Source organism: Nanorana parkeri, unplaced genomic scaffold, assembly GCF_000935625.1.
Source record: "Nanorana parkeri isolate BGI_ZX_2015 unplaced genomic scaffold, ASM93562v1 scaffold1337, whole genome shotgun sequence".
Lineage (NCBI taxonomy): Eukaryota > Metazoa > Chordata > Amphibia > Anura > Dicroglossidae > Nanorana > Nanorana parkeri.
The window spans coordinates 110,235-123,483 of NW_017307605.1; the positions used below are offsets into that span (position 1 = coordinate 110,235).

At 42.0% G+C, this 13,249-nt stretch overlaps 1 protein-coding gene across 1 annotated transcript in view; it reads right to left on the bottom strand.

The window, feature by feature from the left end:
- Positions 1–3,818: 3,818 nt before the first annotated feature.
- LOC108797785 (cytochrome P450 2A6-like) overlaps positions 3,819–13,249 on the bottom strand; it is a 19,634-nt gene continuing 10,203 nt past the window's right edge. The window contains exons 7-10 of the mRNA XM_018569441.1: positions 11,921–12,062; positions 10,887–11,074; positions 9,867–10,008; positions 3,819–4,003 (exon numbers count right to left, since the gene is read on the bottom strand). Of these exons, the coding sequence (XP_018424943.1) occupies positions 3,819–4,003; positions 9,867–10,008; positions 10,887–11,074; positions 11,921–12,062 (657 nt within the window). The remainder of the gene's footprint in view (positions 4,004–9,866; positions 10,009–10,886; positions 11,075–11,920; positions 12,063–13,249) is intronic.

Consider the following 13,249-nt stretch of genomic DNA (forward strand, 5'->3'; position numbering starts at 1 on the left):
ATTTTACTAAGTTGCATTTATTAGCTGTTTCCCCCAGCCGCACGTCTACCGCAATGTCCCATTCCTGGAACACAATGGATCGCATATATATTGTTTCCTTACGTTCTGGGGTAGGAGGGGGCGTGGCAGTGCCATTCAAGTCAATGGCACTGCAGACATGCCCCCCTGCCCACAGTAAGATCGGCTGCACAGGAACGTGCGGTAATAAAATCCCCTGCGCTCCAGTGCGGTGGGATTGCAAAAAATCGTGCATGAATGTTTTTTGCGATCCCACCGCTTTGGAATGCAGGGCATTTTATTACCGCACGTAACTGTGCGGCTAGGGTAAGTCAGATCAATATTCATTCAAGCAAAACAAATGGCAAACACACTTATCAACTCATAACCAGCTTTCAAGCATGGTGCATATGGAAGGGCTCAATATTCATAACTCAGTGATTGACCTTCCTCCACCACTTTGTTTACTGAAGCCTCCTTCACAGTAATAGGCGACAGCAATCAACCCAACTGAGCTTAGGGAAGACCTCCAGAGAGTAGAAAAAAAGCAAATAACAAACACAGGCTGGTTACAACCTAGCAGCAATGCACTATAAATTCCATTATGGACACAGTAGCATCAGGCGGGTTCTCTACATAAGTAGTAAGTATTTGTTTTTCTACATTCAACTTTTATTGAGAAGATATGAAAACAAAAAACAACAAGTGGGAATTTATCAAAGCACTTATGACAGTTTTAGCCTCTTAGATCATTTTTTAATGTGCAAATCTGTCTTTTAACATGTGCCCCTGTTTTCACCTGAGCTTGCACTACTTTTCCAACTGCATGTGTTTTGCCCAAAGCTTGGACTACTTTTCCAACTGCACATGTTTTTTGCACATGCTTTGCACCTGTTTTCTTCAGAGCTTGCACTACTTTTTCAACTGCATGTTTTTTTCACCTGTTTTCATCTGCACTTGTCCCGGGGCTGTATGAAACTGGAGCATCACCTAAGAAAACAGTCACAACTTAAGTAGTCCCCGTGACCACTTCTTCGACAGTTAAGCTTTTAGCCTGAAGTTAGAAGTCTTTTTTCCTGGAGTCTATTAAACCTCATTTATCAACAACATTACACTAGCTTGATAAATCTGGTGCAAATATATTCCGTGCCAGTTCAAACACTCGCAATTGGTATGATAAATTCCCCCCAACATGTCTAATGAAAATGACATTTATTATAAAGGCTTAGACGGCATTGATAAATAAGGTGCAAATAACGTGGACAATTTGTCACTTAAAGAAAAGTGGAGCAACTCCCTTGATAAATTCCCCCCACAGTCTTTATACAGAATAATAAGCTTGATATAGGAAACATATTGAAAATATAGTATTAATTCAACAATAATAGAAAATGTCTTAACTAAACAATCTTATATGTATTGAAACTGGGAAAGATGTTTTCACAACAAATAAAACTGCAATCATGAGTGTTAGATGTCAAAATTGAGAGGCAGAATATGAAAAGGGGATAGATAATAAACAATAGTGCTGAGGCTCAAAGTGCCTGAACTTGGGCAGCAATGTTGGTATTCTTTCTGCATAGGATGTTTTATAGGATGTTGCCCCTGTACAAGTGTTGTTGCTGTACATAGCCTTGGTGCTGCGAGTTGTTATACTACAATGCTGTGCTGGATGTTGCTGTTAGACTTTCTTGATGGAGTGGCCGGGCAGCGCAGCATCACCAGATACAACAGCTGAGCAGCGATGGGCACATAGGAAAGACACAAGTGTTGGATTCTTCCTTATTTTTTCAGGTGACCTTCAACTCTGTTGTTACTACAGTTGATTATTAACCGTAGGGGCGATACAAAGTACAGTTAAAGTACATGTAGACCCAAACTGGATAACATTTCATTTCCAGAGTTCTGTACCATAGACAGTTTCCATGTTTTCTTTCATTTAGACATTACTGAACAGGTATTGACTGGTATTTTTTTTTTTAACCACTTGCTGTCAGAGCAATTTCTTACAATTTGCACACACATGATATCATCTGAATTTTGGCTAGAAAACAGCTTCAAACCCCCAAACAATGATATATTTTCTGAAAGCAAAGGCAATGTAGAATAAAAAAATACTAGCTGCAATTTTTTATGTTGCACGGTATTTGCGCAAATGTTTATCAAACCAGTATTTTTAGGATAAAACACACTAAAATTAAATTTAGTGCACAGAAGTAGAATAGAATACCCAATTTTTTGGTAAAATATAAAAGACGGGGTCACTTCAGATACATAGATACCAAACATGTCAAGCCTTAAAATTGCATTCACCCGTGAAGCCGCAAAAAACATCAATACCCAACATTTCCCATAGGGGACATTTTAAAAGCCTGACATTTGACTAAGCGCTAAGCTCATCAGTTTAGTGTAAACAGTGATTAATGGCTCTAGAATTATTGCTCGCACTCCGACGTTCGTCACGATATGTAACATGTGTAGCTCAATTTTAGTTTTCGCACGTAGGCGCACCAACATGTATTTGCATGCACGTGGGGGGCGGGGGACTTTAAACATTTAATTTTTTTGCATTTTTAAACATTTCCTTATATGTTACTTTAATTTTTTTTTAAACGCTTTTTTTTTTTTTTACACCAACCTTATTGCTATCACAAAGGGGGCTAACAAGCCCCCTATCTAATAGCAGATAGGGTGTGACAGGTCCTCTTTATGGAGACATCAGGGGTCTTCCAGACCCCTGATATCACCTAGGGACCACAAAGAAACTGAGGAAGCAGAGATCTGCTTCCCCAGCGTTATCTCCTGGCTCTAAGATCTGGAAAATGTGCACAGTGACACTGAAAGTGATGTAAGACACATCACTAACGGGTCCAGTGATCAGAGGACAGATCAGCGGCTGGATGCCTGCTGATCTCGCTCCATTGGTTGTGGGAAGACCCGCCATGCTAGTCCCCTGCCCCACACGTGGGTCAGCGGAGCCCAGGGAAGACGGCGGCGGCAAAGGGGGTGGGGCAGCACATGCCGGCGATCTGTACAAACAACCCAGAGGCTGTATAGACGACAGATCGCTTGTACCTGAACAGCCATCGCCGGCTGTTTAAAATGACACCAGGAACACGGCTGCAGCAGCAGCTGTGTTCTTAGTTGAACCACTTCTGCGGGCCGCCGTCTATGGACGTATTGCGGCCCGGAAGAGGCTAAAGCTTTAGCAAATGGTTAGTTAAAATTAGCATATGAGGTCTGGTGGCAGGATCTCTTTAACCACTTCAAGACCAGGTGTTTAGACCCCCTTCCTGGCCAGGCCATTTTTCAGTATTCAGCGCTACCGGCCCGGAGGTGGTTAAATGATAAAATATAAGTTACCAGAACTAAAGCATTCAAGGTGCAAACGTTGTCTTACTGTGTTGCCATGAGGAAGGGACCCTTCATGGTCCTGAAATGTTGCCTGCATGATGCATTTACAATAAATTAGACTAAGTTTGCACCTTGAATGCATTAGCGCCGGTGACTTACCTTTTATCATTTTGAGGATTTACGTGGCGTCATCCATTGTCGTTATTACGAGTACCACATTATTTGAACTTGTCATAGCGCTGTGTGGAGTGCAGATGGTTTTTACATCACTTCAGGTCTCTTTAAAGTCACCCATGGGCACATACTGTACATTAACATTTGTAAGAATAGGCAGAAAAGAACATGTTAAAAGTTTTTCTGTTTGTTTTAAGTCTAACATTGTACAATGTATTAAGCATCTAATTACCATTTTAAAGCTAGGCTATTGCAGTTTACATTCTCAAATAGTCCTCGTCCCTCACTTGATCCTACTCTCGGGGTAGAAAGATGACGTTGTAATTTGGTGGGATGTTTTCTAAGCCGGTTTCCGTAGGAGTAATGTCGAGAGTTTTAGGATCCACGGGAGACTTCAGTGTGAATTTTTGCAGAAGCGTGGTGAAAAAGAGGAAAACCTCCATGCGCACCAAACTTTCTCCAATGCACGATCTCTTTCCTGAGGCAACGACAATGAACAGATTAAAGTACCGCAAGAAAATTTAGAGAATTTACATTGTAGATCTCTAAGAGATGAACTTTCTTATTCTAAATGATCCTCAGCAACCAATAGAAATGAAAGGATATTAGTTCCTGATCCTGATAAATACAACATATCCCGCTATTGTACTGTACCACTCTTCCATCCTTTAATGACTATTTCAAGATACACTGTCACTTTTCCCTATTAAGGGCAAAGTGACAGGGTTTGTGTAAAGCCATTTCCCCTTACCAGACCACTGATACTCACCTCTCCAGCGATCCCTCCATCCTTCCAACTCCTTCCTCCATTGCACAAAATACCAGGTGCTTCCAGATATTTAGGAGCGTGTAGTTAGGACTAGTGTTCAATTGCTTGGCCGTCACATGATAAAGTGGGGAAGGCCAATGCTTCCTCTAAGGTATTTTGATGTTACCGACCCATCACCAATCTTAAAGGGTCACGTGGAACTGGCACATACCAGCTACGAGCATACATGTCCTTAGAAATATTGAATATATTTTGTGCTGTATCCCCCCAAACATTTTTTTTTACTAAACTTCAGCTTTAGTGATCGCAACACTACACCCTCATGGTAGCATTTAACCATTGCCTAGACTGCAAAAATGACTTGCTGAACATTTTGGGCCTGATTAACTAACGCAAACACGCACGCTTTTAGCGCGTGCATTCCAATACAGGCGCGAAAACACGTGCAAACGCATTTACTAACCAAACACAAGCATTCGGAAACGGCATCATGCCTAGGAGTCGTGTAGCCATGTATTTACATACGTGCACATCCTATTGCATGCACTATAAGCTGTGACATGCAAATAGTGGTGTGAGAAATTAAAAAATAGTGTTTAGCATGCAATCATATATGGGAAACTTACAGCAATAGGAATACATTGGAATAGTAACCCTTTAACCAAAAAGGTTTAAAAAAGCACCCTGAATATAGTAAAAACATAGTTTAAAAAACTTTACCTGACAGAGCACTGGCGTGTGGAGATCTGGAGAAGCCAACTGTGGATGCGTGTGCTCCAGTTTACACACTTTTTGCCTTCTAAAACACAATCACGCCGCATTAGCCATGATGCCATGAACGCACACAACACACCAGCCGTGTGATGACAGTGCAGGGAGTGTGCTCATACCAGCAACATGCCATGAACGCACAACACACCAGCCGTGTGATGACAGTGCAGGGAGTGTGCTCATACCAGCAACATGCCATGAACGCACAACACACCTGCCGTGTGCTGACAGTGCAGGAGGTGTGCTTATTCCAGCAACATGCCATGAAAGCACAACACACCTACAGTGTGACGAGAGTGCAGGAGGTGTGCTCATTCCAGCAACATAGTATGAACGCACAACACACCTGCCGTGTGATGACAGTGCAGGTGTGCTCATTCCAGCAACATGCCATGAACGCACAACACACCTACCGTGTGATGACAGTGCCGAAGGTGTGCTCATACCAGCAACATGCCATGAATGCACAACACACCAGCCGTGTGATGACAGTGCAGGGAGCGTGCTCATTCCAGCAACATGCCATGAACGCACAACACACCTACCGTGTGACGAGAGTGCAGAAGGTGTGCTCATTCCAGCAACATGCCAAGAACGCACAACACACCTGCCGTGCGATGACAGTGCAGGAGGTGTGCTCATTCCAGCAACATGCCATGAATGCACAACACACCTACCGTGTGACGAGAGTGCAGAAGGTGTGCTCATTCCAGCAACATGCCAAGAACGCACAACACACCTGCCGTGCGATGACAGTGCAAGAGGTGTGCTCATTCCAGCAACATGCCATGAACTCACAACACACCTGCTGTGTGATGACAGTGCAGGGAGTGTGCTCATTCCAGCAACATGCCATAAAAGCACAACACACCTACAGTGTGACGAGAGTGCAGGAGGTGTGCTCATTTCAGCAACATGGTACGAACGCACAACACACCTGCCATGTGATGATAGTGCAGGATGCATGGCCTACTTTTATAATGGTAACACATGAAATTGTGTTAACCCACATTGCGTCACTATCTAGCACATTGTGAGCAGGAACTGCATTTCTAGTGCATTGAAATGAATGACCAAACCACATACCTCCTGCACTGTTAACACACGGTAGGTGTGTTGCATGTTACACTGTGTTGCTTGCACGATATGGGTCGATTAATGCATTGCACCACTGTGGGTCCTTGATGTTCCAGTTCTTGTTATGCCACTGTAGATTGTGAATGTCCAACTATGTCTGGTCAAAGTAAAGATTTAAATACAAAAATAAAAGGAAACTATTTACTTAAATGTGACTTTAAAACTTATTATTTGGATGTAATAATTAACACTTATTGGTGTTTAATTTTAGACTCTTAACATCATAGGAGAGACAGCCAGGAGTGAGAGTGAAGGGAGAAAGCCAGGTGAGAGAGAGCGAGGAGAGACAGCCAGGGGAGAGAGCGAGGAGAGACAGCCAGGAGAGAGAGTGCGAGGAGAGACAGCCAGGAGAGAGAGTGAGAGGAGACAGCCAGGAGAGAGCGATGAGAGGCAGCCAGGGGAGAGAGCGAGGAGAGGCAGCCAAGGGAGAGAGCGAGGAGAGGCAGCCAAGGGAGAGAGCGAGGAGAGGCAGCCAAGGGAGAGAGCGAGGAGAGGAAGCCAGGAGAGAAAGCCAAGAGAGGCAGCCAAGAGAGAGAGCAATGAGAGGCAGCCAGGAGAGAGAGGGGGGACAGCCAGGAGAGAGAGCAAGGAGAGGCAGCCAGGAGAGAGAGAGGAGGGACAGCCAGGAGAGAAAGCCAGGGGAGACAGCCAGGAGAGAGAGAACTGCAAGCATTGCTTAAAAATCAAACATCTCTGCTTTTATCAAATGGGTAATAAGCATCCTAAATGCAGGGAGGCTCTTCATCTGGATCTTTAGATTTTTGGAATCTTAGCTCTTTAAACATCAGGCTGGAACATTGCACTATAGGCAAGCTTACCTGCTGTCTCTGCTTGGGAAGCTCAGTCTCTAACATAACAACCTGCCACCCTAACTCACAGACATACAGCAAACAGCTCCACCTACTGGCCAGAGTCCCACCTCCTGCACTGCACACTACAGATGGAGGAGCACCCGTCCTATCTATATACATGCTGACCGTGTGTATGACATCTTGTCACAATGATCCCTGTATGTGCTGTGTCTGGGTTGCAGGTCAGCAGTGACCCATACACAGCACATATAGGAGCTCAAAAACCGGACTGTCCGGGTGAATCCTGGACAGGTGGCAACCCTAGTGCTAGGTTGTCTTGGTCTGGAAGACCTGAATAAGCACCCTGGACTCTCCGAGGTCGTTTGGAAGGAGGCCAGCAACTTCATCATCCCTCTCCTCTATGAGTGCTGGTGTAAAATGGCTTCTCGTCTTAGCCTACTAAGGATAGTCTTCATCCCCATGATAGCCAAGTGTGTGCGTGTGGGCAAAACTGCGGTTGGCTGGATGGAAGCAAGGCTTTGGGGTTTTGTTTCTGCTGTTGCAAAAATAAATGTTAGATTTCTTTTCATACGGTCTTTGTTTCATTTTAGAGCCTTGACAAACAAACATGCACAACATGTGGTGTTTATGTATGTCAGATTAAAGCTAAAAAAAAGTGTCAAGGAAAGGGCCTTTTCAGGCAGCTGGATGGGGAACATTCAAGACATTCCCTATGCATGTTACACAAAGAATTTGGGCTTATGTCCCTAATTTGTGTGTTTTTACTGTAACATTATTTTCCTTAAAAAACAAAAAACCTGCTTTTGAAGATCCCATTTACATGGCACAGATCCCCTCCTGATCAGAGCAGTATGGAGCAGACATAACCGCTGTGACATCTGTGTGCAGCCAGTTGTCTTTTTCTTCCACCTTGCGATGGAGGAAATAACTGAAACTGCCAGACCCCATGTCAGTCTACAGGCAATCAGATGTAAGCAGACATGTGTTGCACCAGACCTGACTGTGCCAGATCTGGGGTAATCTGATGTAGATGGACATATCTCAAATCTGTTTGTTTTTCCACACCTGGCCGGAGTGGGGGGGGGGGGGGGGGGGAATCGCACCCTCGTTCAATTTTCGTTCAAATAGCCCATCATGCACAGACCAATGTAGTTTTCGATGATGATTTGTCAGCACAACTAATTGGCCGATTTTTGTCGATCGACAGAACAGATTTTGGTTTGCACATGTGCAGTTTTCATCTTGCAATTTTTGTTGTACAAAAACGCCACTAATCCATAAATTTACATCCATTTCGACTAAAGTTTTCTAGTCTGCCCGTTCAACCAAATTTGGCCAGTTGTACAGTAATTGTGGTTGTGCACTTCCCATCAACTGGCCCATTATCGGACGAAACCGCGATCGCGGACGAAAATCGTGCAATAATCGCAAGGTGTATAGGCACCTTTACATTGGACATCCAATCAGGTCCACCTGAAAAACTGACAGGCGGACCTGATCGGAATGCTCATGTGAAAGGGGCCTTGAATTTTGGTACAGCACTGCAAGCAAATGGCAGCAATGCTACAATACTAGGCAAGATATTTCTGTTTCCACAATTCTATATGCTAGTCTTTGGAGTGCGGGGGGAAGTTAAAGTTCTCTGAGAAGGCCCACACAAGCACAGGGAGAATAAATCTGTCTGGGCCAGAATTTGAACCAAGGATGGAGATGCAGTGGGGCAGCAGTTCTAACCCTTGAGCCAATGGGCTGCCTTAAGAGTATTACGATCATGAATCTTGGGTGCAGCACTGCAAGCAAATGGCAGAAATGCTATAATAATAAGCATGATATTTCCCTTTCCACAATCCTAGTCTTTGGAGTGTGGGGGAGAAGTTAGAGTACTTGGCAAAGGTTTATGCACACACAGGATGAACATGCAAACTCCATGTGGTTCTCATCTAGGCTGGGATTTGAACCTGGGATAGAGGTGTTGCAGGACAGTAGTTGTAACCCCTAAGCCATTGGGCTGCCTTGAGGGCAGTGTGATCATGAATCTTGGTAGAGCACTGCAAGCAAACGGCAGAAATGCTACAATAATAAGCAAGATATTTCCCTTTCCACAATCCTACATGTGGGTTGGGGTATTTTGAGGAGGCACATGCAAGCAAAGGGAGAATATACCCACTCCATATCATCTGGTCCAGGATTTGAACCAGGTATGTAGGTGCTGTAGAGCAGTGATGCTAACCTCTAAGCCACTGGGCTGCCCCAAGGGCATTATGATTATGATTATGATTATGATCATGATCATGATCATGAACAAGATAGTCTAAAGGATATTATCCACTCCTTAAAAGTGGCTTGGAAAAAGGAAGCAGTTGAAAATCAAATTGCAGATAGGTTACAATAAGCAAGATATTTGCCTTTCCACAGTCCCATACAATACTATCTAACATCATGCAGCAATCCTTTAAAATATACCAAAAACGTATTTCCTTACATGTGCATGCTGAAGCGGTGCTCGTGTATTTTTTGCAGCATTTACGAACGTGTGCATTTCTCACTTTGCCATTGATTCACGCCTATTAGCACGCTATCGCGCCATATGGGTAAGCGATGGCGCGCACATCTGGACGTGTTTTTTTCTTGGTGTGTTCGGGGCGTGTGTGTCAGGTTAGTAAATCAGGCCCTTTTAATCTTATTAATTTATAAAATAGCATATCAAGCAGAGCTGCCTTAAGGCTAGGTGTGGCATTTGTCCTACAAAGCCAAGCAAGGTTCTCTGTAAAGCAACATTTCACATGTCACCCTATCAGGAATGCTCTGCATATATCTTAGTATTAAAATTAGTAATAACAAATCTTGCATACCTGCAGCAAATGGCATGAATCCATTATTTTTCTTAAACTTTCCATTCTCATCCAAAAAATGTTTGACATTAAATTCTCCTGGAGTTTCAAACTGTGATGGGTCATGTAAAACTGTCGTCAGCACTGGTAAAATGTCTGTGCCCTGAAGAAGAGATCTGAGTTAATGTACCTAGGCCAAACACAGCATCATCACACTGCCAAAACTTCCTGCACACAGTTGTGACCTCTTCTGGCCAATGAAATGTATGAGCTTGGGTTTGGGAAATGAAGATGGTGGTATCAGATCCCATTCAGAGGCATAAAAAGACTGAGCAAAGTATCTGCAAACTTATCAGCTGAAAACACATAGTACCAAATATAAAACATTCTAACTTGAGGGAGGGGAAACCACTATCTGGCAACTCTAGAGATAATGCCATGAAGCGAGCAGAGATAAAGTACACCCAACCAGGCTCCAACAACATCATAACATTATAGATCATGTAATCTAGAGCTGCCTGGATCTCAAAATGGTATAGCACAACATATCCAGAAGAGGGGTTCCAGAAGAGAAGTGCCTTATAGCTGGAGAGTTCTAAAGATGTGGCTACATTAGGACTTGGATGCAGTGTTCACCATTGCCTGAAAAACCTGGTATTTCTAAACACCAAATTTTATGTGACAACCTATTAGAGCATGTTAAAAAAAGATTGTAGTCTGTAGCAACCAATCAATATTAAACTTTCATTTGATCCAGCTTGATTAAACTAAGTTGTATTGGCTTCTCTGTCACAATATCACTAGCTTTTCTATCTTTCATTCAATAAGCCAAAGTGCCATGGCCTTGACTGACTTTGTCTCAGTGTTTAGTTGTTAACTAATAGTGCTCAGTTCAGCATGACAATTACTGTAATAATGCATATCAACCCAGCAGAACTCATCTATCATTGATCTGACAACATGAACTAAAACTGAATTGTGTGGTATGGACTTCTGTAATGATAATAGCAGTCACATTGTGATACTACTAAGACGTTCTACCTTGGGGAGGTTATATCCACGGAGGGTCACATCGGCCATGGCTGATCTGATACATCCCATAGGTAATACATCACTAATTCTTTGAATCTCATGTATGATGGCATTCATATATGGCATCTGGTTCCTGTCTTCCACTCTCGGGTCTCGTGTTCGACCAATTACCTTATCAATTTCCTCATGAAGTTTATCTGTAGTTAACAAAGAAAATATCAAGAATGAGGATGAAAGATGTCTGAAGTCTCTGATTTACCAAGCCAAGAACTGGTACTTTATTTAAAGTGTAGCTTCACTTTTTGAGCGGATTAAACACAACTGTAATACATGAATACATTATCATGTGCATTTTATTTTTATGTGTTTGAACTGTTATAAGCCAAATGTCTTTCAAACTAAATAGCAGTTAATCCAGAATATAATGCTTCCTTTTCTAGGGAATAATCTAATAGAGAGGAATACTTACCTTACTCCCTGCTCTCCCAACTGCTTTCAGCTGTGACTGCCAGTCTCCCGAAGGTGCTTTACTTGCCGACTCCAACTGGTCTGGTCACCCTTGTCACCAACGCCTTCACATGAGGCCACTGTGGGTTTTCTTGTTGCTCTTCTGTAGCCTCCTAGACAGTGCAATGGTCGCGTAATGATATGTGAATGATGTGCTGTCCAGAAGTACTGTGAGCCAAGGCCAGTGTGATGTTGCACTCTATCGGGTGTGTCTATGATGGCCTGGGTCCACAGGAAGTGGGTATAAGGCTGTACGTCATTCAACCCAGAAGACTGGTGGCACTTTATGGAGCAAAAGAGATAATTTGGTGGTGGTGAGATCGCAACTCCACATTAAAGGTGAGTATTGCAGCTAGGACTGTGTTTTTTTGCCATGCTTGGCCTTAGTTTAAAAAACAAAAACAAAGGTGGGATTGGACTTAAAGTGTGAGATACCATATGTACTCCAACAAGTCTATATTACCTTTAACTTTGCAATTCCATTGTGTGTAAAACATTGAGAGCAATAGTTACTGTACATAGACAGCAATAATTACCTTGTATCTCTGGATACTTTATAAAATACAAGACTCCAAAACTTAATGTAATTGATGTGGTCTCTGCTCCTCCAAGGAACATGTCAAACACTGTGGACAGCAAGTGCTTTGCATGAAAAGAAGTTTTGGAATCCAGTTTTTCCTATGGTGACAAATTTAAAGTCAGATGCAGAGACTGCGAATATTTCATAAGCTTGGATACAAATGTAGCACAATTAGCACAAACAGCATCAAAACATAAGTGTGCCAAAATATAGTGCACAACAGCTATTACATTTGCACAAAAAGAACATATGGATTTTGTCAGAGCTTAGATTGTTAAATGTAATGTGTGATCCGTTTTTAAGTTAAACATGTAAAAAAATCAGCTTCATGAAAATATTCTTATCAACATCTGTTAAACCCAATGATATATTGCAAACAATGCACTCCCTCTGTGGCTAATATCTTATCTCAGCAATTTTTGAGTGAGACAGAATATTTGCACTGGGTCACTAATAGTCCCCCACTAATGTAAAATCTCTAAATGTATTAACAACAAAACAAAGCACAATCATGGCAAATGTAAAAGTCACATCAAAAAGTACTTGCGTCAACTAACGGAATGTAAAATTCTGCATTGTGCAAAATTGTTTTACGATAAAGGAAAAATAAAATATACATCAAAAAATTATTAAAACTACTATAGTCTGCTTTATTGGTACATGGTACATAATAAATCACCACAGAACTGCACATTTTTTGTACAGATACCACATTAAACTTTGCACAATTTTCTCCTGGTGTATGTCACGAAGCATTTTTTTTAATAAGCCAATATATTGTTATATTATTGTGTATTATAATATTGATAAATACATAAAATGTTGTACAGAGATCTAAAGCCATCATGCTAATATTGTAAGATGCACAGCTTTATAGCACATGATGTGATGACTATACAATTCATAGTGGTGATGGTTGAAGGAACAGTGACTTTCACCAATATATATATATATTTCTACATATTTCATATAATTTATTACAGATTAATGTCTATACATCGCGACCATCTTTGATTCAATTACTGTTTTTCAATACAAGCACATGATCCTGAAGAAGCAGCACTTGCCTTGAAACGCGTAGACCAAGAGAAAATTGATGTGCAGAGTTTATACCTATTTAGTATATGTACATATAATCAACAGCTCTGTGGCAATGTACTATAGTTCTTCTATAAGATGCATGGTGATGCATTTTATTACACATAGGTATGTCTTTTAAAGTAAAATGTACGAATCAATCAATAATATTTTATTTTAAATATTTTCTACCGTCATTGCTGAACAT